This window comes from Drosophila sechellia, chromosome 3L (genome assembly GCF_004382195.2).
Source record: "Drosophila sechellia strain sech25 chromosome 3L, ASM438219v1, whole genome shotgun sequence".
NCBI lineage: Eukaryota > Metazoa > Arthropoda > Insecta > Diptera > Drosophilidae > Drosophila > Drosophila sechellia.
The window spans coordinates 15,482,336-15,509,218 of NC_045951.1; the positions used below are offsets into that span (position 1 = coordinate 15,482,336).

General features: G+C 38.0%; 1 protein-coding gene across 24 annotated transcripts in view; it reads right to left on the minus strand.

Annotated features, from left to right (window-relative positions):
* The window catches only part of LOC6605835 (glutamate-gated chloride channel), a 50,075-nt gene that overhangs the window by 9,500 nt on the left and 13,692 nt on the right, over nt 1–26,883 (minus strand). For 12 of the 24 annotated variants that reach the window (XM_032717458.1, XM_032717459.1, XM_032717456.1 and 9 more), the window contains exons 3-13: nt 20,763–20,839; nt 11,271–12,251; nt 10,672–10,692; nt 9,995–10,083; nt 9,403–9,477; nt 8,968–9,032; nt 8,679–8,899; nt 7,481–7,563; nt 6,309–6,446; nt 4,796–4,948; nt 1,547–1,761 (exon numbers count right to left, since the gene is read on the minus strand). In XM_032717458.1, the coding sequence (XP_032573349.1) occupies nt 1,547–1,761; nt 4,796–4,948; nt 6,309–6,446; nt 7,481–7,563; nt 8,679–8,899; nt 8,968–9,032; nt 9,403–9,477; nt 9,995–10,083; nt 10,672–10,692; nt 11,271–12,241 (2,031 nt within the window). In that variant the 5' untranslated portion in view covers nt 12,242–12,251; nt 20,763–20,839. Of the gene's footprint in view, nt 1–1,546; nt 1,762–4,795; nt 4,949–5,686; nt 5,840–6,308; nt 6,447–7,480; nt 7,564–8,678; nt 8,900–8,967; nt 9,033–9,402; nt 9,478–9,994; nt 10,084–10,671; nt 10,693–11,270; nt 12,252–20,762; nt 20,840–26,883 lie in introns of all 24 variants that reach the window. The other 12 variants (XM_032717464.1, XM_032717462.1, XM_032717474.1 and 9 more) reach the window with 6 other exon arrangements.

Sequence of the window (26,883 nt, forward strand, 5' to 3'; positions counted from 1 at the left end):
TCTGGTTTTCTGTTTGCTATCGCTTGCTCAGTTCTCACTTAGCTGCTAATTTATTTATTGAGAGTAAGTTTAATTTGGGTGGAGGTTATAAGTTTCGAATAGTTGCGTCTCACTAAAATTGGGAACAATGTTCGATTCTTTTTTTGTCGTTTACGCTTTTCGTTTTTCGACTCTCTTGCATAAAAATGTGGTAATTGTATGATGCATGGGACTAGAATGTGGCATTTATTTAAGTGGCATCAACAGCTTTGTTGATTCATGAGCTCTTTAAAATGATTTAAGTTTTTAATCTCGTTGGGTAACATGCCACTTAAATGAATTCCCATAAATAGGATTACATATTCGTAAATCACATCAAACAAAAATGCTTAACGTGCATTGTTAAACGATTTCATCTTAAATCGAAAAGTGCCTACGTAAAAACAAAATGCATATTTTATTGGTTTTATTTTGTATAATCAATTTTAGTTTTTGTTGTTTCATTTGCGTTAGAAAACAATGAAAACATAAATAACATACCTACCTACGGCATATAAAACACTTCAATTTATTTTATTATTATTCATTTAATGGTTGGGTTTTGTTAAGTTATTTTTAAACTAATTGACGATGAATAAAACGCATTTTTTTCCTTACGAACAATTGTATAATACAACATTTAGAAAATAATCGAAACATAACAGAAGATGAATGTTTAGATTTCTATCAAAGAGGAAGAATGGTCTGTGGACATTTCTCGGATTAAATGTCACTTCGTTGGATTATTAAAATGCAAACAAATAATACAACTGAGCATCGGCACAATAAATACACATACATCGACAGTATCTTCATATAGGACAAAAAACAAACTCAAATCAGAAGTGTGTGGACAAAAATCAAATGTTAATTTGAGTTATTTCGTTATTTTTTTAGGGCACACAAAGTTACGTTTACTATAGTTTCAAAAGGTTGTTATACAAAATGCTAAGTTTCGGGATTAACACAAAGTGAGTTTTTATAGCGAGCATCTGGTAGTTGATTATGTAGATATGGCAATGGTTCTATTAACTAAGGACCATTAAATAAGACTGGACAGTACACGGTTAGGTGATCAAAATTGGGTGTACGCAGATATAGAGGAAAGAAGAGATATAGACGGATATAGAGCGAGACAGAGAGAGAAAGAGGGGGACGCAACACAATGGAGGATATTGAATTGTTTTCGTCTGAGTTTTTTATATATATATATATTTTTTCTGTTGTTTTCATGACTTGGGCTCAGGTGTTGCTGGCTTCTTAAACAAAGGAAGAACAAATAACTTGAATAACTTATATATAGTACGAATGTTGGTAGTTGTGTTCGCTGTGTGTTTTCTTTTTTTTTTATGTCATTTGCTTGGTTTTATTTATACATATAATGTATATGTAGATACGATTTTTTGTTGGCTTTGCACGCTCATGTAAAATTCATATTTAATTGCTTTCAAAATGCATACGAAATTAGCTTTTTTCTTTGGGTCGGGGCTGCCTGGTGTGAATCGGATTAAATGATTATTTAATTTACCTGTGTTACGGGATTCTCGCCGGGCCGATAGACGACGTTGTGCAGGGGTCGCTTCCGCCCCACATAATTGACGCAGACGAATTCCAGCAAGGATGCGTAGATGAAGCACATGCAAACGCCGTCCCACACGTTCATCGCCGTCAGATTAGAAACAACCGGCAGAGTGCTCCGGAAACCGTTCGAGGTAGTGAAGAAATTCAGCATTGTTGTCACGCCTTCTCATTCCGGTTGTCAAAAGTTGTTCCAAGTTGTTTCGAGTCGTTGAAAGTTGCCGATTGTGGATGGTAATTGTAGAGAAAGTTGTATTAGCCGTTTGACACGTAATTCGAAAAGCATTGCATACTTTTGGGGCTGGGGACAAACGGGTGTCAAGGACGAGGGTACGTAGTAGAATATATATTATGTGGCAATTAATTGAGTTGTTTAATTGGTTTTGGCATATGTACAAAAGTTTTTAGTTTTAAGTCCGGTTTACGGAGAGTAAAAGGGTAGTTATCATATCACATGGTGTTCGGTTTATCAGTTTGCTTTTATTTTGTGATTCATAAACTGTGCAGAAGCTAAAGAAAAGTAATCAATTCTACTTATTTGATAAGGAGCAGTTGTTCTAATATATGTGAAAATGTAATGCTGTAAAAGGTTTTTGTAGTTTGATCAATGTTAATTTTTCAGAGTATTGTTAGATATGATTTAGTATTTTAGGATCGTTTATTCGTTTAATAAACGCCTTTATCTAGAAAGCATTTATGTATTTGTAATGTTTAGTTATTTTATTTATTTATTTATATTTTTATGTTTTTAATCTTGTTTCACAAAATATTTATTTTTTTAAGATATCAACTAATCAAATGATTACAATATTTGTATGCAATAACTTGCATAATGGTAATAAATTAATTCACATTTTTGCACTTTATAATTGATGATTGTGATTAATAAAGTTAATAGGTTAATTTATAATAATTATTTCGTTGTAATAAACCCAAAGGCTAATGAGCAATAAATAATATTTGATTACGCATTAAGCGTTATAAATCAAAGTCATGTGTTAAATGATGTAAATCCATTAACAAAGCATTGTGCTGCAAATCACTAAGTTCCTTGCTTCATTAATCAATTTTCCCCATTGTCCTTAGCTTCAGCGCAAATAATAAAATTAATCAGAGGTAATGCTGGAGCATTTACTATTAATTATTCAGCTCACGACCGCGCGACATAAAAATGCTATCGGCCAATTGCAGCTGGATATGCAACATTATCCATCTTGGTTGCCTAATTAGTTGCGTCAACAGTTCTCCAACTAGTTTGGCATGTTGTAAGGAGCTCTTGCTGCATTCGCATCGCTGCATCCACGAACCACATCGATTTTCAAATTGCCAGCGTTCTGGTATCCGCCCTGCTCTTACCAAAAAATCAAAAAAGAATATATATATATCGGAGGGAAATCTCAACGCTGCACTCAACTGCAAATGCTTCGAGGAAAAGCTCGAGCTGCGAGCGGGTCACAAATGAGGCAAAAAGGATGCTGCCATGCTAAGAAGGAGCTGCTGTAAAATGCATGCTATGTCAGCACTTTGACTAACAAAACGGCATCGCTTGCCTTGCAGCCATTTCGCCGTTTTTTGACTATTTATTTATTTAGTTTCCTTTTGTCATTGGAATGTCGTTTGATTGTGTTTGCTCCGTGCAGACAATGACGGCCAGAAATGGAATTATCCTTCCCCATCTTCGATTTCCACAATGCTATTTGAGTGCCATGTCGTCGTTTTGTCATCGAACGATTCAAGTGCATGATTACTGGAAAATTGTTCAAAACTCATTGCAGCAATTTAAAGACGACATTGCTTTATATGGATATTGAATTCAATTTTCTGGTTATAAACTTAGGACTTTGCACACACATGAATAATTTTAGACTCAAAAAACTTAGGATATTAAACTAACCAAATCATCCAAATGGTTTTATTTTTAAGAGCACTAAAGTCATTTCCAATATAGGTTTGTACTTTAAACTTGATTTTCATGGCTTTAGTATATATATTTTACTATATTTTAAAGTCAAGTCAAGAACTAAGCTTTTTCCATCCTTTCCCTAACTTTGTAGTTTTTGGATTTCACGTACAGAGCGCTTTCTGTTCTATTTGCCTAGTCCATGCTGGCCATATGGCTTATGCATAAATCATCTTGTATGATGTGACCACCGCTCCACGTCATCATCATCATGATCCCAGGGATGTGGAGTGTGCCACAAGCCGTGTAAAATGCCAGGATACGGCCGTGTGCGTGTTTCTGTGTCTCCTGTCCCGATGCAGCTGCCAACGACGTAGGATCCTGATGTTTCGGCTGACATTCCCTTTGTCGCTCTCATTATTTTCATATCGGTTTCCCTTGCCCACATTTGGACAGGGTTAGGACATAGTAATCGCATTATCCTTGCCTCACTTTGTGACCAGTTGAGAACAATATACTAGTAGTGAGCTATGGAAAATATTATTTCCTGTTCTTACCCTTATCTTCCGTTTTGTAACGAATGGGTATGACTGTTTATACTAAATACTTTTTATATTATTAAAATTTGTTATATTTGTAATTTATTTTATTTTTAGTTATTTAAACCATTTTTGTGTTTGTTATTTGAAGTAGTGGTAGATTTTCTATTCAAATGTATGTGTTGCAATCTAATCGAACATGAATTGGAGTAGTCTTTTGTTTAAGCATGATTTATGTATGCTTCAGTTGATTTTCGTATTTGATTTTATCAAAGCTTCTCAAAGTAAAAAAGCCAAAAATTGCCTAGTTTAAGTTAAGAAGTCATGCAATGCACAAGGACTCAAAGGAGTTTACCAAATACGAGTGCAGGAAGTAGAAAATACAAAATGAGAAAATCAACATTGGTAAAATCAGTCCAAGTAATGGATCGAAATGAAAAAAGGAATCCATTTAAATTGAGCGGCTAGCTAAACTTGAACTTTAAATGAGTTAAATGTTCCTAAGCTGTTCTAAGCTAACAAACTTCTAAATTATCATTGAGATTTGGCCAATTGTCTCGTGGTTGCGCTTAAATTTGGACTAAAACTTACTGGACTGCTACGTTTCGTTAAGGACTAGAATGTGATTTGGACTGTTTTTTCATTGGTTTGGAAGACTTCGATTTTTGTTGGGTTTTTTCTGTTTTGCTTTATTGAGAACTTGGAAATTCTTTCGAAAGTTTTCAATTTGATTTTATTCATTTTTTTATTTTTTACGTACCGATCATAACCCGGGCTGGGACTGCATTCCATTCCAGCCAAAATGTGATAAACGACGAGGTGACCAATATAATGCCAGGTATGAAAACGGTTGTAAAATAATACGCACGATCACGGGTAAATGTCAACTCGACCTGTAGGCAACTGTAATTACCTTAAGAAACAAGGCCGGAATTATGCGTTATGCAAATTCGGCCAAGGGTTAACACACGCACACACACAGAGACAGACAGAGAGAGATACAGAGATATATAGATAGAGAGGCCTGATTGTTAGAACTATACTCCGCAAATGACCTTACACTAGCCTGTACTTTTCCCGATTTTTCTTTTTTTTTTGGCTTACTTTGTGGCTAAACTATGGTATACTCATACTTTCAGAAGGAAACAAATATGTAAAGTTGAAAGTGAACTTAACTTGTGGTTCGTTAATTTGGGTAATGCTTTCCAGATTTTTTGGGTGGGATGGCTCTCATTCAAGGAACAGAACCCATGCAGCAAACCTTATAATCTAGGATCTTTTTGGGTGTGGGCATTCTTTGAGTGGGGGCACTGTATTTCAAATATATATTACTACTACGTTGGCCGCATTGAAATGAAATGGAAAAGTGACAATTAGAAATCATAAAATGTACAAATTACATTACAGAAGGGCAATCGAAAAAGGCAAATGCTACGACAGGCGGAAAGAAAATCAATTCTCGATGGCGTACAAAATTGATTTTTGGTTCGGTTAATTTCTTAAAAGTACATATTTTTATTAAGAGTATTTGGTTTTGTTTGGTGTGAGAGATATAGATATAGCGAGGGCAAAAATTGGTTATGGTTTTTGGTATGGTTTTTCATTTTTTTTTGTTTAAATTGGTTGGTATTGGTATTTTTGGTATTGTTACCTATCATCGATCTAGCTGGCACGGCATTCCATTCTAGCCAGAAAGTTATAAAGGACGACGTCACCAATATAATGCCGGGTATAAAAACGGTGGTGAAATAGAATGCACGATCTCTGGTAAAGATTAAATCGACCCTAAGACAGCTGTAGTTCCCTAGGGGCATTATTTTTTGCATTTCGGGATTTTGTTGGTTGATTTGTAGCGTTTTTTATTTTTATAAGAGAGTAGGTGTGGGAAGGTAGACAAAGAGTAGACCATTAGATAGGCATTGGATTTATTTTTGTAGATTCTTTGCTAAAATGTATAAGCTGCAGAAGCAAGTCTAGCCGAGATCTGAGACTACGTAAGTAAATAAGAAAAATAATTATTATTTTAAAGCCAAGCCAAAGAATGGAGTACTAAACTGAGAAGGTCCGGTTTTGTAAGAAAAAACCTAAAATAATTGTATCAAATACGCCATTTTTGTATGTTGTACAAAGTAAATACCAGTTTACCATCAAAAACACTACGATTACTAAAGAGCAAAACATTTCCCGGTTGTAATTTCTTTGGCTAATACAAAGTATAAGCAAATGAAGTGATTGGCATTCGATTACTGGCAATTGCGATCCCAATGACTTACCTCGCCAGCTGTTCTGATCGCAGGCCGTCGTTTGATTCTTAATTAAGTACGCGTTCAATGTGGTCAGCGAAGGACTCTTCCGCAGAGTGTCCTCATCGTTTTTCCAGACGTACTTGATTTGGGCCTCCTCGTAGGAAACTGCACGGGGATGAGAGAGAAATTCAGGATTAAGAATCCCTGCTTCGCACAATTGAATTAGATTCTCAGCCCCCCTCTCAAGTAATTCCATCACAATATTATTAATTAATTAGATTAATCCAAATAGGCGGGCACACACAAATGCATATTGTCTGGGCCATTTGTTTTGGGGACTCTAGGAGGGCCAGACCCGGTAAATTAAATCATATTTGACAAACAAGCCGTGACAAGCGGGCAAAAGGCGAAATGCGAAAGGCACAGCACTTCGATGGATGTTTTGCCACTCATAGATGACAATCTCGGCAGGAACCGACATCATCATCATCTTCCTCTCAAAGTAATTTACGATGTGGCTCACGTTCTTAGCCGATGTTTCCGAGCGGGTTGGGAACCGGAAACAACTTTCGCAAAACAATGTAAAGACAAAAAGGCCACAACAAGGCTGACTGGTGTGTGTGTGTGTATGAGGATGTGTGTGAGGATATGTGTGCGTGTGGCAGGCAGTCAGCCTTGCTAGTCACTTTGTCAGCTTTTGTCGTTTAGCCCTCTTTGCCACGCCCCCTTTGCCTCATCCATTGTTGCATGAACACACACACACACACACAAAGAAGCAAATAGGCAAATGCAGATGGTGGCTAAGATTTCCCATGAGTGGCAGTCAACACGCTCGCCTGCCCATCTTTTTATCATCAGGACGTCAACATCTTGAGGTTCCCTCTCAACACTTTGGAATTGTCACATCATTTATACATTAATCCCACTTCAGTTGTATTGTTTAAAAAATACTTTACTCTCAACACTTGCTTGTGACATCTTTCTTTGTGCAATCCAATATATTTTTAATTTCAATTTAAAATCCAGCCACCGTTATAATCATAATAATCATATTATGGTATACTTATATTTTCATTATACTATGTTTGCTCCAGAATTTAATTTTGTCTATAAACTGGCCTACAGATATTCGTATATTTTTAGTCTTATTTTAGATGATATTTAATTTATGTAGTTGTTTAATAATAAGAATAACTTACTGCTCTCCATGGAGAAGGAACACTTGGGGTCATCGAATGGAAATATGTGAAGACTTCCCTGGCAGGATAAGATCAGGTGACGTCTACAAGGAAAATTGTATAAAAATTTTTTTAAATAAATATACAAATACATCACTTTTTATGCACTTTTTTCTATTTTTTGTTATATTTTCAAGTTAAATTTCAATTCAGTTTAAATGATATTGATTTTAAGGAGCTAATGTCTGCCTTTGGTCTAAATTCTCTAGAAATATATATTTACCTTTGAATAATTATAATCCTAAAATTATTTGTGAATTTTGTTTTCAATGCACAACTATAGTAAAATATTTTTGACCTTATAATTCTTTGAATTTTATTCCCTAGCAATTTCAAGCTTGTCTTTGCCACTTAATATCACGCTTTGTTCGGCAACATCAATTCATAATTTTCCACCCCGTGTCGCTGTCGCTTTTCCAGCAAGTTTTTCCGACATTTCTCCTTGTCGGCTATGCAAACAGCAAAAGGGAAATGCTGGACCAGAAAATGCTGGGGAAAGTAAATGGCAACTGCAACTTATTTTAATTGCTGGACGACACTTTTGCGCCATGCAGTCAATTGGAAAAGTTCTGTTGAATTAAAAATGTAGACCAGTTGGCAAAACGCGGGGCAGTGAGCTAGGAAAAGGGGAAGGGTAAGACAAACAAGACCGTCCAACAAATGTTGGTCATATTGTGAAAAGTTCCTCGCTTTTTTTCCCCCATACAAGCCTGCATTTTGCAGCTGGCGAGGATTGGGGATATATGTATGTACTTTGTATCTGGGCAAATATTTACATACCTACTTTCACTTTACATTTTACTCATATTCACCTATTTTCCAGCCTTCTACATTTCTTGTGCTATTTTTCATTACAGCCTCGTATGTTTGCCGGTCTAGCTTATAGTACATATTTTGTGGGCCCTTTCCTCAAATTTTCCACTAGCCAGCGAGGAAAAAAAGGTGGAAAATTGAGCAAAAGCAAGTGGAAAAGCAAAGAGAATAAAAAAATATTGCCGCTTCGCCTGTCATCTTGCTATCCCTAATGAATATGAACTTTGAGCGAAAATTTGCATTTTCTGGCGCCATTAAAGCCGCTTAGCCCCGGCCTCGTCTCGTCGGATTTTGTATAAAAAATTCATTCATATTCAAATCGGGCTAGAGAGCAGCAGACACACACCTCATTGCGTACGTAATGGTCCCGTTCCGAAATATTCTTAAAGCGAAATGCATTGGTATGATGGGATCCTTGAAATCGCCATGCATAATGAAATACGTATCCGGCGTCCAGATGCTATCATGATGATGTAGAGCATTTAAGAAGTCATAATGAGACTTATTGCCATATTGCAGTCGCGGATCGTTCCATTGCTGGTTCAGCAGAAATTCAACCTCGTATTTCTGGAACCAATCAATTCAATATAAATAAAATATATATTACATTTTCACAATTCATCAGCAGGACTCACCAAACTGCTTTCATCGGGCGATGCTAAGCTCAGGAGCAGCACGTTCACGTTCACCGTCAGAGTGCCTATTAAAAAAGGATTTCAATTCACACGGTTGTGGTCTACTTAACATATAATTTATTGAAGTGCCAAGTGCCAGAGGAATACAAAAAAAAATTAACTACCCGGAAAGGTTATAAATGCAAAATGTCTACTGGAAACATGATTATGGAAATGCACAACTTAGTCATCATTCAACACATCTTTGAATAAGCTAGAGATTGACTGCTCCTAAGAACTCATCATTAAGTAAAAGAATAAAATCTATAGAAAATCAAAAGGCAGTAAGAAAAGAAGACTTCATACTTAAAAATAAGATAGGTCATCGAATGAAAGTAAGAAGTACAGATACAAAGTGCATCTACATAATATAAAAATCCGCGAGAGTACACCAACCGCGATTGTGTGGTCTCCGTGCATTTTGATTTGTTGCCATATCGGGCGATTGCAAGCCACAGCAAAAGTCTTCATCTGCAAAAACGAATTGAATTAGATTGAATCATTTCGAGAACAAATGTTTAACTTTAATCTCAGCAGTTTTTCCGATCTAAACCATTCTCTTGCATTGTTATTTTATACTTTCCATTAGTAACACAAAAAAAAAGATGCAATTTTCCAACCGCTAAAAGAATGTCATATAATGATTTTCCAAAGCATGAGCATGTCGAAGAAAATGTAATTGCATTGCATAGATGGTTTGGCTGAAGATAGTGGCCACCCGAACCCCAAAGTGTCCACATCTTTTGTGCATCACATCCATGGCAGTGGCGCCATTATCTTTAATTGATTTTATAGTGTCCATACGTCGTGGCCTGGCTCCTCCAATTGTTGTCTGCAGGATGTCATTGGGCAACCAACCCCTCCTACGAAAGCAACTCTTAATGGCACAAACAAAATGTGTTTAGTTTTTCCCCAGTCTCCACTTAGTAAAATTGGACATTTAATCGCAAGAATGTGAAAATGGCGGATAATTTCTGGAACTTCTTACCATTTACAGGCGGCAGTAATCGTTTATCGTAGCGCTTCTTCTCAAGCAGTAAATCTAATATTTCCTTATCCGAACTGGACTCATCAAATCTGTAGAACACGAGAAAATCATTTTTAAAATGTATAAACCTTATTACGATCAATATAAACTTGTGTTAGTAATTGACAAAATATAAAGTTGTTATTTTCCCAAGGAATCTGTTATGTACAAAAGTTTTGTGTGCTGTTTTTAAGTAGATGGGAAGATTTAAAGCCGAACAATCAAAGTATAATATCAATGAACTCATAAGTAGGTAAGCAGTTAAAATAATACAATTTGTTTAATTCTTTAATGAGAATCTAAGAACTGCTTTAGGTTTTTGGAAATCCTAAAAATTATCTCTTAATCCTGAGAGAGTAAAATAGTTGACTTGTTGGCAAAGCATTTTATTTTATGCAACTCATAAACTTTATTTCAAATTGCATGCATAACATCAGCAGAACGAAGCTGAGAAAAACCAATTACCTCAACGGGAAATCAAATGAACTCAAAAAAGTATAGTGTGTGCAGAAAACGAAACTTAATAATTCCAGAAAAAGAGGTAACCAAAACTTGAGTTTTCTCTTTTTCCGAATAATTCTCAGCTTTCGGTATTTCTTTTTTTTTTTAGAGATGGAAGGAGGTGTGCATTAACTTACTTCGACCAATCGATGCCATGACTGAAAGAATTTCAAAAAGGAAAAAATAAATAGAACAATTTTTGTACGTGTTGTGAAAAGGATTGCCAGGCGATACAGAATGAAAGATACTTTTATGTAGAGATAGATGGATAGTTGGGAAAATAGAGAATCTTTGTGGGCGGGTTGAAGGTAACAAAATCAAATGACAGTATTCTGAAATGAATTGGGTTGTTCTAATGAATGCGCCGAGTTCGCCCCGATTCTAGGATTTGTACACCTCATTTAAAATTTTTGATAAGTTCATAGGGCAACTATATAATAAGTAGTCCGATCCTGCCCGTTTTGACTTATATACTAAAGTTAAATGCAGATAGAAGTAGGACCAAAAGACTAGTTTTCGTAGAAACGTATGGACAAAAGGACATAAGGACAAGCGGACTATATACTAACTATATCCAAACGATTGTTTATACTACATATATACTTTATATGGGAAATAAATTCGGATTTCCAAATCTAGCTTCCTTCCAAATCCCTATTATAACTGAAAGAAATCACGGCGAACTTTTGGCTTGCGCGACTCTGTACTGATATTGTGCGATATATCCTGCACTCACATGGGATGCTTGTCGAGGGCACCCGTCTCCGACTGCGTGGCAGCTGCCGTGGACGCGGTGGTCAGATAGCAAAGCATCAGGAGCACACTGGAGGCCGCGTAGAAGCTGATCGACTGGCTGTAGTGCTTGTAGTGCTGGCCGAGATACTGGAAGGCGGCTGCCGAGGTGGCCGCTGCCGTGGCGCCGACATTCGCAATGATGGCCGCTGACATGGTGGCGGGCAGTTGGGTCTCGGCATACGGATGTTCTTGCCACGCCCGGTACGCTAGGGGCTGGCGATCCTGGACAGGACTCAGGTCCTCGTGCTTTTGGAGCGTTTTCGCTAGGGCGGCGAGGGCGTGAAAATGCAGGGATATTGCCGAAAGTTTGGAGATGCTCGCAGGATCCGCTGCAGGATCTGGGTGGCGCCTCCGCCGGCGGACATTGTGTTGCTGCCAATGCTGCCCATCCTCATGCCGCTCGGCGATTTGAATCGTTGTTGCCGCAATATCGATTCCGATTCTGCCCGCCGCCGTATCGACAATGGATCCTTGCCGCGCCAACGCGTCCTCGCCTTCGTCCTTGTGCGTTTCAGCCACTTGACTACTACTGTGCTTGTTGTTCTCCTGACGTGCCTGCCGTATCGTTAAAAGCACTTGAGCCGCCGCTTTCAGATGTTCGGGCCCGGTTGCTGCCTCTCTTTGGGCCCCAGCCTCTGTTTCAGTTTCTGTTTCAGCTCCTGCGTCTGCTGCTATTGCTACTGCTGCTGCTGCTACTTCTGTTTGTGTTTCGGTTTGCGTTTTATGGTTTTGTTGATAGTTATCCTTGATTTTGATGTCCTCAGCTGGCTTGTCGTTGTTTCCTCTGACAGCGACCTTGCCTCTGGTCCCCGCTGCTGCCTTTTCCGCTTTTCCACGGCATTGGTTGCGCCTTAGTTGCCTGCTTCTAGGTTTGTGGGGCTGCTCTTTGGCCGCTTCAAAGACGCAGCCCATGTTACGACAACTGGAAAGAATGGTGTACCAAAGAAAGGGGTATTATTTTTACGATATGTCAAACACTTTCCAATTTTATACACTTTACTTTAAGAAATACTGACAAGGAAAATATCACTTTATTATTATTACGTTCCCTGACTCTTATTTAAGTATAAAAAATTATGAAGACATTGCCAGTAAATGAACTTTTATAATTTAAAATATTCGAAGGTATTTAAAATATTAAAAATATTTTTGAAATATTTTACATTATAATAATTAAAAGTCAGAATAATTAAATATTTTTTTAATCTGCGAAGGTGCAATATTTAAATAAATTATGATTTATATCTTTCAGAAAGTCGTACAACAAGTAAACGACTGTCAAAATGAGGAACACAAATATTTTGGAGAAATACTATGAGAAAGCAGTTTTGTCGCGGTTTCAATTTAACTGCACCCCCAGCCAAACTAATTAACCTCGGCGAAAGCAATTCGCGCGGCACAATCTGAAATAAAAATCTATCGTCACCCACTTGACTGTCGTTCCAATGACTTGGCTGCATCAACACTCGCGGCGGTACATATAGGATTTGATTGATGTGGCAATATTGGATTGCTTCGGCCCAACGACCACGCCCACCTGCGTGCACACCTAGCCGTAAATGTCAGTTGCCAAATAACATGGGGTTCTGTAACGGATTTACGACTGCCACAGGAAAACTTTAATTTTCCAGGTAATTTCAAGCAAAAGCTGGCACTTCGTAGAATTCCATGATATTAGTTGTTGACTGCAGCGTTTTCCCAAATTGCATGGGCAAGTGTCCTAGTTGAGGACTCGTGATAGCCTAGATCATGAATATAATGAGGTATGTGAGCTAGAAAAGCTGCCGACAATTGGGTGAGTAGCCTAATATATTTTTTACCAGAAAATATATTATATTATATTTTTCTGAAAAATCAGATAAATTCTAACATATTTTTACCATATTTACTTGCCAAAAATACAAAAATTAGATTTCATATTTATTTAAGTTAAACGGTATGTACTTTGTAAGTCTCAAGCTGTTATCCCTAATTCGAGTGGAAAATGTTGCCAAAAGTGATAAAACTAGTTTGGTCTACCATAGTGCAAGCGGTTTAGGCCAGGACCAAAAAACGAATGTCAGTCAGCCAGTCAATGGGCCAAACGAATTTTTATTGTTGCCTGTCAAAGGCTGTCTTTTCGCTGCCCCTCGGTGTTGCCAATTCAGTGGTTGCTGTTGTGGTGGTTGTCAGCTTGTGGCCAACTCAGGAAGGAATGCAAGTTTCATTTCGACCAAAAGTGTACGTATGTATAGTTTTCAAGTAAGTACAAGTTGGGCTAGATTTTGACATTTTTGCAACATGCAAAGACTTAAACGGCCATTGCTCCAAGTGAAATGAATGCCGAGCTCAGAAATTCAATTTCCGCTTTTGCGCTAAATAAAACTGAAGAATAAAACGACATCCATTGAGAACGAGTGATTTGGGTCTGATAAGTTATATTTGAACACATGTTTTTTAAATGAAATCTAATCGGCTTATGTACAATTCGCATAAGCTGCTTAAGAAAACTTTATTTTGATACTGTTGGTAGAAGTTTACAGATTAAGAATCCAGAAAACATGGAAGCAAACCGCACTCAATTTAAACTTGATTGTCCGAACAGCTTATTCGCAACCATATGGAAAAGCCAGTGAAAAACTTTGACATGAGTGAGTCGGTTCTCTGTCTTTCTGCCCATTTCCACTTTTAATCAAAGAAAAACCGCAGAAAACGCAGACAAACCCACTAAAGCGGGTACTCAGTGGCTTTGGGTTATCCGCCAACGTATTCAGGGTCTTCATTATACATTTATTCGATTTTTACGTGACTTTGGCCATAAAGCACAAAAATAAACCCCAAGACAGTAGATAGCAAAAGTTATAGGCATAGAAACTAGGCAAAGCCAAAGAAGTCGGCTCGTAAATGGGTCCCATATACAAATTGCTACCGATACGGCTTATACGTGTTTTCCTTGACCCCATACACATATGACTATACCCACCCACATGTGTCAGGACAATTATTGGCCTCAATCTGTTTTAAACGCTTGTGTTCGTTCGACTTTCCTTTTGTTTCCGTGGTGTTGCACCAAAATTGTCAAAACTTTAACTGAATGAGCTAACTTTTCGAGCAAAGCAGAAAGCTTTGAACAGCAAAAAAAAAAAACAAAAAGGGTAGAAGATATAAAAATGACTGACCATAGATCAGTTCATAACTGGCTTCCTTTGAATCCTTCCTGGCCCTCCCCGCTGATATCCTTCATGGCTTCCGGGGCATAAATTTACACAAACCGCGCTCGAGAGTCCGACGACTGCAGTTTGGCCAAAGTTAATCCTGCCATCGTCTGGCGGCCGGAAACGGCGCCAACTGACAGCCCAACCCAACAACTAACCCGAAACACAACCAATCCTTCCACATCCCTTCGTCCTTCTGTCCTTAGTCTAAAGTCTATTTCGTTGTGCATTTCATTTTTCGCTCTCGACTTTTTCATATTTTTAGTGGAACAACTTTTCATATTCCGCATCTGAATCTTTATTTTGTTGGACTGCGACTTGTTCAGTCAATTTAATAATTTGCTGCTAGTTTTTGCCTCCACTCTCCAAATTATTTGACACAGTGGGGATTTGCCAGCAACATTATTTGCATACTTTTTGGGCGGGCGCTTTTGTTGCGGTGGCCACATGTCGGATACTTAATATCCATCTGACCAACAAACATTTCGAGCACGTTTTGTGCTGGATCAGCTTTAATGCCCTAATTTGCAATTTTGCCCAAATCAAGCGGCAATCCAATTAGATGGCAGTCCGACACTTTTCAAGCTGGCCAGAGTTAATTGAAAATTCCATTAAATTTGATGGAAGCGAAACTATTTGTCGGGATGAGTAATTGCAATTCACAGCTGATGTTTCCGTGGGAAAGAGTTCGTTGGTAATTGGATTAATTCCAATTTGGTTAAATGAAGCTGCGATGATCTTAATTTTATAATGGATTATCAGCTAACGCTTCCATAAACCATGAAGCAAAACAGGTAACCAAATCTGCTGAATTTGGTCTTTAAAGTCATGCCATTTACCCAAATCTCTTTTGTCGAAAAACCTTTTAAAATTTGCCGTAAGGGAACAAGTATCGGTCACAGACCAATGGGTAACCTCAGTAAACAAAATAAAAACGAAAAACTTTACCGACAACAATAGCAAAAAGCAACAATTACAAACAACTTGATATCGATTTTTTGAGCTTCAGTGTTTGCCATGGCGCCATTGTTCGAAGTCACGAACTTACCAGTGACAGAAAAGACAAGAGCGAAATAAAGTTGATTAAACCCATTGAAAATATCCCCCGACTTTTAACGTAGCCTATATAGCCGCGTATATACAAAGATTGTGGGCGGCCAAACCAGAAAGGCTAAATGGGGGCATTGTTGTGTTGAAGGCAGCTCAACGAATTATGAATGTGGACAACTCAACAAATTGTGAGTTTATCCATTGTTCTGAAAAAGGTAAAGTCACACAAAGAGAAAATCTTTTAATAATTAAAGTAGAATGCCCACTAAATACCATTTAAAGAAAACTCTTTTATAAAGAAATGTTACGTTCCTATCAAACAGTTTACTATTTATTACAATTATATTCTGGCATTTTTATTTGTGAGGTGATTAACACCATTTTGATTATATTGTTTTTTTTTTTAATATTTTAAGTTATAAAAAAATTCTCTCCGTGTCTTAATGTGCGTATATTAGGTTAATCCTTTAGTTCTGGTCATCATACATTTACATTGATGTCCTGTGCTTCAATCAAATTGAAACTGCATACATGAAATTCATATTTAATGAGCTTAGTTCACCGCTGGCCATAATGGACCATAATCTGTTGCATTAAAAGTTATTAAAATGTCATGGCAAATACCAAAATTGCATGGCCTGGCAAATGTGGTAATTGAAGAAGGGCACTTGACCCACTTTTCCCAGCCAGCGAATTGAAATTGGAAATTGGCAGTAAGAGCAATCTGCATGCTGGCATGCCTAATTAAATAACTCGGTGGCCAGATGCACAGCGATCCTGGAATGCAGGTGGTTGGTTATCCGGAGTGGAATGGCCCGAAGTGGAGTGCAGTTCATTCGCATTTCAATTAAAATGGGAGTGCAGACATAGACACTCGGCAAATGCAAACCACTCAGAGGGACGCTAAGCCGTTTAGGCTTAAGTCAGCTTATTGCTCGGAAAAGTGGAACACGCGACGACATGGTTGACACACGACGACGACCTGTTGGAGACCGAGCATTTTCCAATAATCGAACGTGCGCGTTTAATTAATACCAGCCAAGTGTAATTGAATAAAAGGTGCTGCAACTCCTGCGGTTTTCGATTTCCATTGCATTCTACAATCTGCACCTTAGTTTAAAAGTCACGATGTTGGTGCATTCAAAAACCATTAAAGACCATTAGCTAGTACAAGTTACTGTTGTATTGTTACGCTTTTAATTATATGCACATGATGGGAATATATTAAGTATATATTAAACCAAAACCCACTGTCCATGCTTATGATTCACCGCCGAGGTGAGCCATTTAACCAAACTAATTGCACATTTTGACAGTTTGCGGCGCAAACGTTTGCGCACAGTTAACCCAAAATGACAAACTGCAAATGTGCAACGCTCGTGCGGAGATAGAGCAGGAACTGCGGTTTAACTGGCTGGTGTGAATGGGAATTCGGATGGCTTGTGGAGCCAGTGGTGGTGGTGCACTTAGAGGATGTGGTGGCATTGCGAAATTCCCTTGTTTGTCTGCGTGGTATCTATCACATTCTGTTTACAATAAGCTCCGGTCAGCTCGATGACGATGTTGGCCAGCATGGGTGAAAATCGAATGCAGAAATGTCGAGGAAGAGACAACTTGTTTTCTTCTGCGTCCCCGGGGAAATAAGAACGAAAATCGAACAGATGGCAGTCGAACATGTTGACTTTCCCCTTGCTTATGCAATATGTTTTCAGTTGAACACTTTGGAAAAGTTACGCTGGCATATTTTATAAATAATTAAAATTGAATGAGTAAATTGCGGTGGATATTCACGGATGACCGCGACCACAGGTCCTTTAAGTGAAGCGGAAGTATGTCATGCGCGCAAATGTTGCGTACACAATTGCGGTCAGAATTTTAAGGCTATCAGCTCAAGTCGTAGGTGATTCAAACGATTTAGTCATTAAATGGTTTGCCATTTATATTAAATACCACTTTTTACAGCAGCGTATCTGTGGTATTGGTTACATGTATCTGATTTCACTAAAAAGAAATTTAAAAAAATCCATTATAAGCTCAAATATTAAAATACCCCAGATTAAAAGACTCCAAGCTTTAACTTTAGCTGAGTATGTTTATTTTAATGCCACCACTCGCTGCCCTTTCATTGAATGTTTGAGTAATTAAACAAACGAATCGAGCAATCCCCTTGATCCCATTTTCAGATTGAACTTTTCGAGGCTGTTAACATTTTTTTTTGCTGCCCATCATAACCAGTTTCGTAAAAGGGCTTTGGCAAGGCTTTGGTTTTTGTGCGTCGAGAGTCCTCCTAAAATGTCGAAGGGAGGAGTTTTCGAATGCTCTTGGTCCTGTCACAGCCACTTAAATGCCATGCATCATGAAAATTTATGTGAATAAATTATAATCAAGCGAAGAAAAACTTGCAGACCGTAATAATTCAGATTAAAAAGTATTTATACACATGACACAGTCAGTTGGGAAAATTCTTCACGGTGGGCTGATGGGGGCCACTGGGATGTGGGCGTGGCAGTTTGCAAAATGGAAGTTGGGTGGGCTTATGCTGCTGGTCACGCGTGTTGGCCGCGTGTGTCCTGCGCTGATTTCGCCATAATAAATTGACATTTTTTGGACATTTCTCTGCTCTTCGCTCTGGTTTTCGCTCGGAGAACTGGGGAGCTGTCTGTCATTTAAGCCCACTTTTATTCTTTTTCCCCTTTTTGGCATGGTGGTTTCTGCCGTTTTTACAAGCGCCCTGGGCAAGAAGCTTACGGCGATATTGGCCCAAGAGATGAATTCAAGCCGATACGACACAAGTGTAAAATTTATATTTTAAGTCGAATTGGTTCTTAAAGAATTACACAAATTTGTAATGAGCGAAACTATTAGCCTATACCATTTAATCCTATAGTTAGTAAGTTAAGTTTGGCACTGTTTTGAATTTGAAACCCAAAACATGAGTGCTTTATAAAATCTGGACTATCAAAATTCCTTGGTTTTCCCCACAAAACAACAAAAAACCAGAAGCAAAATGACAGGAAAAAGCAATAAGCATTCGAAAAACAAGTAGCATAAGAACAGCGAACGAGCAGCGACAAATAATTTGGCACAAAAGCAAATAAACAAGATAAGCAAACAAACAAACAAACATGAGGAAAAGACGTTGAAGAAGCAACAACAAATGGGGAAAGTAAAGACAAAAACGAGCCAAGTACCAAAGCACATAATGAGCATAATGGGCGTGTTGAGAGGGGTGGCTGCTGCCAGTAGGGGGTCACATTGCCCCTATGCCATGTGGCCTACCCCTAGGCAACATCCCCCCTTCTCACCACCCCCCCCTTGCCGTGGACATGACGAGCGCCAAAGAGCTTTTTGTGTTGGTTTCCCTCTGTTAGTGCTAGAATAAGCGCCACTTTACATGCACACGCATACGAACACACATGTACACTGAAAAAATATTTTGACGGAGTAGATTAAAAAATTATAAATAAGTTTTCTTGATTAACCAATATACTATCATAATATTAGGCGCCATCCACACAAGCCTTAAAGTTAAAACTGATTGAATTTTTTTGATATATAAAACATATCATTAAAAAAAACAAGTAATATTAAACATACAAATTGTTCTACATGTAGAGCGTGCGATTTAAATGTAAGACTTATTATTATTGATTTAGGGACAAAGTTTCGCTGCCGCCAGTTGACATATCTTTGCCATCGTCTTTGTTCTTAATCTTAAAAAACAACTTAATCTTTCGAAATGGCAATTCTCCGACTCCCTTCTTCAAGTGTACTTGCTGAGGGGCGTTGGCCAAAGAGAAATTAGGGGATGTCACCCATCCTGGCAGGATGCAGTTACCAGCTGCAGCTGCAACTGCGAAACGAGGGCAAAGGCACGTCGCCAACCATTTAAACTAATCTTGAGGCAGTTTATTTATATATCTCGAGGGTCGTTTGTTCTAACAATGTGCCCTGCTTATATGGGGGCAGATATATGCGCGGATACCTGAATATATATAGGAATATATATACATATATATATGTATATACCTGTTTAAGCGCAGGTGGCTTGTAAGAAGGGGAGTTTAATAAAAAAGGGGGCTCCTATAAAGAACCACTTCTGACATGCAGGAGATATATCTTTTTAAAAACATAAGCTACTGTAGCATAGTGAACATTAATTCAAGAATTTCAAGCATGCGGGGGAACACATGCCAAACAAAACTTTCAAACTGTCAAGCTAAATATCATGATCTAATTTAAATGTTAAACGGTGCGTATACGCAATATATATATTTATTAAGTTTTTAAGAATCTGATCAAACTGTTTGAGGAAAATACAATTTTTTAAAATGTAAATGCACATTACAAACTTTTACATTGATTTGCCATGTATACGTTTCATTTGATCTGCTTAATCTGCATGAAAGGACATCAATTACACGAATTGAATGAGGTACCCAACCTCACCAGCCACTCCTTCGCCGCTAGTTCAATGGTTGCTTAAGGTCGAAGCCGCCACACTTGACTGACCTTTCCCTTAAGTAATACCGGTTCTGAAGCTATTTAATTTCTATATAAATATTTTGCCATAGACCACAAATCTGCGGGTCATAAGCCGCAAGGACACGACGCCACAGGACACGCAGCTCCTTGGGAGCTTACGAGTCCGTCAGCCTCGCCAAGCCTCAAGTGCATGCCCGGCTGAACTTGTATTAAAGCAGCCGGAAATTAAACACACAAAAGTTTTCCAAGACCTAGCCCGCACCTTCACAAATACACATGCACACGGCTGTACTGCGAAAAGCAAGGGGTTCATAAGAAGAGGTCCTTGTAAACGGTATATCTACCAAAGGATACAAGCTTTAAGAAGAGTTTTTAAAAGAAATACTTCCATATTCAATAAAAAAACCAAACAAATTCGTAACCCATATAGAAATTATCAAATGAATCCAATTATGATTCCATTAATTCAATATTTCTTTTACCCATTTTAACCTAAATGATTTTAACAAATATTCAGTATTTTCTCTTCCTGTAAGGCACTTCGTATTTGTGCTTTGCATTTTTTATGGCCAGTACTTTATTTTTATGTATTTTCCGTATGAGATTCTTTGAAAGAGAGTGCATTCAGAGATCTGTTTGAGCTGTTGGGGCTTTGAACAAGTAAACGCTGGCATTGTGGCTCAAAGGATAAGTTTTCGACTCACCAAATTTAACCCGGCAGCCAGTTCAATGGAATCCGCTATCGCCTTGTGTCTGCATAAGCGCACACGTCGCCAGATCGCTGAAAAGGATAAGTACCAATTATTAAATGGATACCATCAATGGAGTTTCTCACTTCAAGATTGTTTGGGTTATGTTTGGCATTAATTCCCCATTGTCGGGACTGGTTCTCAAAACAATGAGAAGCAACAGACGAGGACGGCTTTTAGATAAAATTAAACATACGACTCATAGTCGAAAGGGAAGGGGCTAAGACTTAGGCCCAGCTACTCATGTTGTCGGCATCATCAGCTTGGAATTCCCCAGCATGTGCCTCCGGCGCAAATGATGGAAATCACTTAACACAGAGTGCGGGGCTCTGGATAACGATGACAACGAGGATATGACAGGGACAGGAGTGGGTTGTAGTGGTCCTGGTCGGAGTCGAGTGCTCTGGAGTGCGAGGATTGTGTCTGAGTTCTTAATGAGCTTTTGTCTGCTGCATACTTTTCAGCGACGAGCGAGCATTGGAGGCGAGACTCCTGCGTCTTGGGCATTGAGCAAATATTTGACAGACGGCAGGGGGCGGGGCTGTCCCTTGGCTATTATGGCCAAGCATCTCAAAGCAGAGTGCAGAACTAATGAAAAATCAGAGTGAAGGACCTTCATCGAATAATTAAGCTATGACGGACCCAAACGGATGTAAACAAGCTCTACATTAGGTATAAACATCAACATATTGCATAGTAATGCTTGATATCTACTAACTATACTACTAAAAATAACGGAAAAATTAAAAAAAAATTGTAGAATTAAGAACCATAGAAAAGATGATATATTCACGGGTATAAAAAACATAAGACCCCAATATTAATAAATTTCTGCAGAATAATTCTATGATAAAATGCACAAAAGGCTTACTGAAATCATAAATCCTGCGTTGGTTGTAAACTTTTGGTTAGCTCTTTCGACATATAACACTATATTGGCCATTGATTCAATAGCCAAATTTATTCGTTCCCCCAAGGATAGCCAATATTAATTTCCGTCAGAAAATTTCATTACACTCTCTACGCATAATGAGTGCCAACTTAATTGCCTTTTTTACATGGTTTTGCCTTTTAGACTTCCCCAACAATATCAATAACTTGCTTATGGGCACACAAAATTGAAATTCCCCCACTTATTTAATACACTTAAGCCATCAACTTGGACTTGGCGCACATGGCCACACGTACTAAATCACTTACGGCCAAGTTCAATCAGACGAGTTAATAACTTCCGCAATGTGGCAGCCAAAATTAACCATAATTCACATGCTACGGCCAACTAAACTGACCTATTAGCCCGGCTGGACTTCGGACTTTTGGGTTCGGGAGCCGGTTAGTACGCTTGAATGGATGGGCCGTGCTCCACAGTGGGCCACGTTGATCCGGGCCAAGAATTCTCGGAGGAAGGGCGACTGTAATATGGTAATTTTAGCGCTTGTCTCTCCACGGACTCACATGGCAATCAGCACACACAAGCACAGGTACACAAAGAATTAAAATGCCGGAGCACATGTCACATTTGCCACATGAGTTAACGTAGCTCATTTATCATGGCCCCTTTCCGCGTTCCGCGTCCTGCGACCTGCGTCCTGCGATGTCTTTTATCCTTCTGTCTCCCTGAGGCGACGGTTCAAGGTGACCAAGGCATTTGCCGGCCAATCTGAGGTCGTGTTCTCACGTGCACTTGGAAATCACAACGTACACTTTAGTCGGGTAAAAAAAATGTAGAAATAATCAAGCACAATGTTTAGGTGCAAAATAAAGTTAAAAAATAGTTATATTTAAAAGTAACAAATAATCAGATATTATTTGAAACTAATGTTGAAAAATGGAAAATGTTACAACAAATTTAATAAAAATTAATAAAAATTTAATGTTGATTAGGTAGGCAATATTTGCAGAAAAATACGCTTTGATAACAGGTGATAATTTATTTATTTGTTCCACTCTTTGAGAGTCCTTTTGAATCCAAAATAAACGATTTCCTTATTTTTAAAAACAATTTGGTGAACGATACCCTTTTCAAATCTTTTTTTATATAGTCTCAAATAATAATTCATGTAATTACATTAATTTTTTAGTTTCCCGTTTAAGAGACGTTTATTCAAGTGTAAAAATGCATGATTATACCTAACACCAAATTTCTAATTGTAGCCCCAAGACATTGGCATAAGCAGATGGTGGAAGATCCTTAATTACGACAACCACGACTCCTCAAACTGAAAGGACTCCGTTGCCAGTAGCACAATGCAATATTTATTAGTGCGTGTGGCCGTGCTCCCTGGCCTCCACAAGTACATATATAATAGGCAAATGTGCATGCGAACCTACACTATATACACACATATGGTATGCCATTATATGTCGCCTGACTAAATTTAGATATGCAAATCGATAAAAAAGAAATACCAAGGCACGCACGCATTTTTAGTGCCTAGAAACGTTTTTCCAGGCAGTCTGAGCCAGGACTTCTAGGACTCGTACTTTTATTCGTATAAAAGGACTTTGACTGAGGGACATGTGAGCAAAGGTCGCGCTTTAGTTATAATTGTATAAAGATAGTAGAGGCCTTATTCCGGCAAAACGATTTACAAACCTGCCACGAGGATTCGCCCCCAACTGAGGCTTTAGATTTAGGCTAGCATGATAGCATTTCCCAGGAAATGCCAACCCATTTGTTTTGCTCTGGTGGGTGGTTAGTGCCAAAGTCAAGCAGAAAGTAATTCCATGTGGGTTTTGTGAACAGTGCACAAATTAGGGACCTCAAGTGATTGGTAATCAAAGTGATTTTATTGATACACACATAAATTAGCAGTTCATTTAGATCACAATTTTAGACAAACTAAAGATGGCTAAAATCAAAAAAGTAATATAGTTTGTAAACAACAAATAGTAAAATATGATATATAGATGTCGAGTCTTCTGGTTTTATCTTTTATCATATTTATATTTAATTAAAGTTTTATTTACATTTGTTTATTTTTAATCCTTGCCAGGTGTTGTTACTTTCAGGATCTGTCTGGCCCTTAAATTACAGCGTCCGTCGTCCTCTTTATCGTAATTATATGGTGGTGCACTTTAGCATTGTGGGAACCTTAACTTTTGTTTTACTTTCACTAATTGGACCAATTGGAGCACACAAGCAAACGTTCATATGTCTTTCTCCTATGCCAGAGAGCTCTGTGCAATATTTATGGGCATATATTGATTAAATAATTAGGCCTTTGCAAGAGACCAATTCACATGGCTATAAATGAAATTTATGTCAAATGGCGGGGAATATAAATTAGTGCAGAAGTAAAATCTGCCTTTTCAGTTGCATTTTATTAAATAGAGCAAATTGCCCAGACTGGACGAGTGGAGCGACTTAATTAATAATTTATACGCTGTTTGTTAACACTTTTTTCACCCTACTTTTCGCTTATGCTTTTTTTTTGCAACATTTTCCGTGTTTGTTACTTCTTTTTTTTTATTTGTTGTTTTCTTTGGGCAAAGCCCCAGGATATTTGAGCAGGACTCTCGGAAAAGGGGTTAAGTTTTTGAGCCAGACTCAGATAGACAAAGTGAATAATAAAGGTGCACATAAAGTGGAGCAGAATCGGGCAAAGTATGTGGTGCAGGATGAGAGAAACGCGAAATTTACAGGATTTGTTTTGTGGTTTCACATAAATAAATGGAGTTTCCTTAGTGCTGAAAAATCGGAGAATTTTTAACTCCCAAAGGCATCAAATGGAAAGTAATGATTATAGTATACCTCATTTTTTACTTTTTTGCTAGGTTTATAAAAATGCAGTTGTTAAACTATCTGAAATATACTAGGACAGAATTTTACAGACTTCCAAATAGCCGGGGTTGCACGTAAATAAAATAAATAGGTACATACAGACAAAAAAATTGCTTACATTTTTTAGATATTGGTTACAATATACTCTTGATTTCTTTGAACTAAATAAAAAATAGTTAGAATGTAAAGAAGGACTCGCTAGCGACATTTGCTTATTATTTTGTACCTGTTTTATTTTATACATCTACGAGCCTATTAAATTACCTTTAAAAATTGTTGTTAATGTCAAATGCAATTTTGGAATCAAATTAAAGGAAACCCACATAAGTGTATAAATTTATTAGATTTTCAAATAAACAACACAAAGCAATTAATATTTAATTTTAGCAACTGCTAAGCAATTTAATCGGATAAAAACTATTCCGAAATTTATGCAACAAAGTGCGCATCGCATTTCGCGGTAGAGAGTGTGCTTTTATGTGGCTTCTAGCCGCATAAATTTATTAATGGCCGTTTTTGCCGGTATTTCAGTCAATATTCACCGCGGGGGCTATTGGAGTTTATAGTTGGTGGCGCGGATAAGCAAAAATCGCTCACTCACATAGTGATGGATATTTATGGCGTTCGTGGCTGGGAAGCGGAAAAGCTTCAAAATACGTGCATGATTAAAATCCTCGGAGGAGCACACGGATATGCGGATATGGCCAGCGGACATGGCTCAATCAAGCCAGCCAAATAGCTCGGGGCATACCAAATTGCTGTTTGTAGCTGTTTGAATTTGTTTATCCAACATTTATTTGGTCAAATCTGCGGGGCAAAGGGAAACTGCAGTTGCGGGTTCATCTATCGATTTTCCCACCGAATCTCTGGCTATTTTAATGCTCTTTTTTGCCATTGCCAAATATTTGAGCCTATTGTTTGTGTTTGCCTATTTGCAAAAATATTTATTCTGCATTTGCCTTCGTTTTGTTTTTGCCGCTAATTGCTGGCATGGGTTAAAGCAGATAGTACGAATTTGAAATTGGGGATTGGGGAATTGGTTCAATCTGAAAGTCATCAAAGGATATCTGGCTAAATTTCTTGGGAATTAAATGTTGTTGTCTTATCTTCAAGCCATTTAAATATCCTTATGACAAATATCTATGGGAATTTAAATTATTTCAAAATATTTTCTTGGCTCCTCAAGGGTGCAATTTAAAATGTATAGCTAGCTACTTTGCTAGATAAATAACTTATCTTTCCATTTTAATTGCAACAAAATATATTTTATTAAGTGTTTAGTGCTATCTTCTAGTCCCAAATGCTTAATTAAAAATTTAGAGGCCATTTTCACCCGACAGATCAGTTGCATATCTCTCGCAAACATTCGAAATGGTTATTCTAATTTGATTGCTCAGAGCGAATAATAAATTCTGCAGGAGCACAAACATTTCCCCTTGCAGTCGGCAAATAGCAAAGTTAATTAGTTTTATGCACAACCTTTGTTTGCGCAAAAAACTAGCAGACTAACGGAAAGCAGAGGAAAATCTACAAAAACTTTTCACATTTTCGTGCAAGGACATGCGTGACGTAGTTGGGTGACCCCTCAGTTTTCACACTTGCCACTTTCTCACACACATTCCCACACTTCTTTATTTCGTTTTTTTTTTTTATTTTTTTGGTCAATACTTGCACGAGTTGCTAGAAATTAAGAAAACGAACGAAAATATAATACGTATATGTGTAAAACACCCAAAGGACATTACTATGATTAGCATTTGAATAGTGCTGGGCGGAGTCCTTGCTGGGGATATTATTCATAAGATGCGATTACTTTTAATGCCCAGGCAGGTCATGGTGCCAGAATGCAACTATAATTAGATGGCCAATTATGGCGTTGAAGAAATTGAAATTTGCAGCGACTGCAGTCAATTTGCGATACAAGGAGCACCATGGCTACGGTGGCGTATACGTAACCTGCACTAGTTCTCGTGGTCCTCTTAGTCACGCGTTCGCATCTCAAAATCCTGCTCAGAGGCGCCAGGTAGCCATAAAAAAGCGTGTCATCCGAGCGATTATCCTTGCGTGTCCATGGATTAATTTTAATGCTCAAAATGACGCACGATTCGGTCTAATGCATGCGGCTTTACCAAAAGTATGTGTGCCCAAGGGAGCTAGTTAGTCCTCTGAGCAGAGCTGGGTCACCTAGTCTTTGTCCTGATCCCGAAACGGATAAAGACAAGCTATAGGAATGCAAATTTACCAGCAATTTAATGTACCTATTCCAACCGCAAAACATGACACGATTTAATC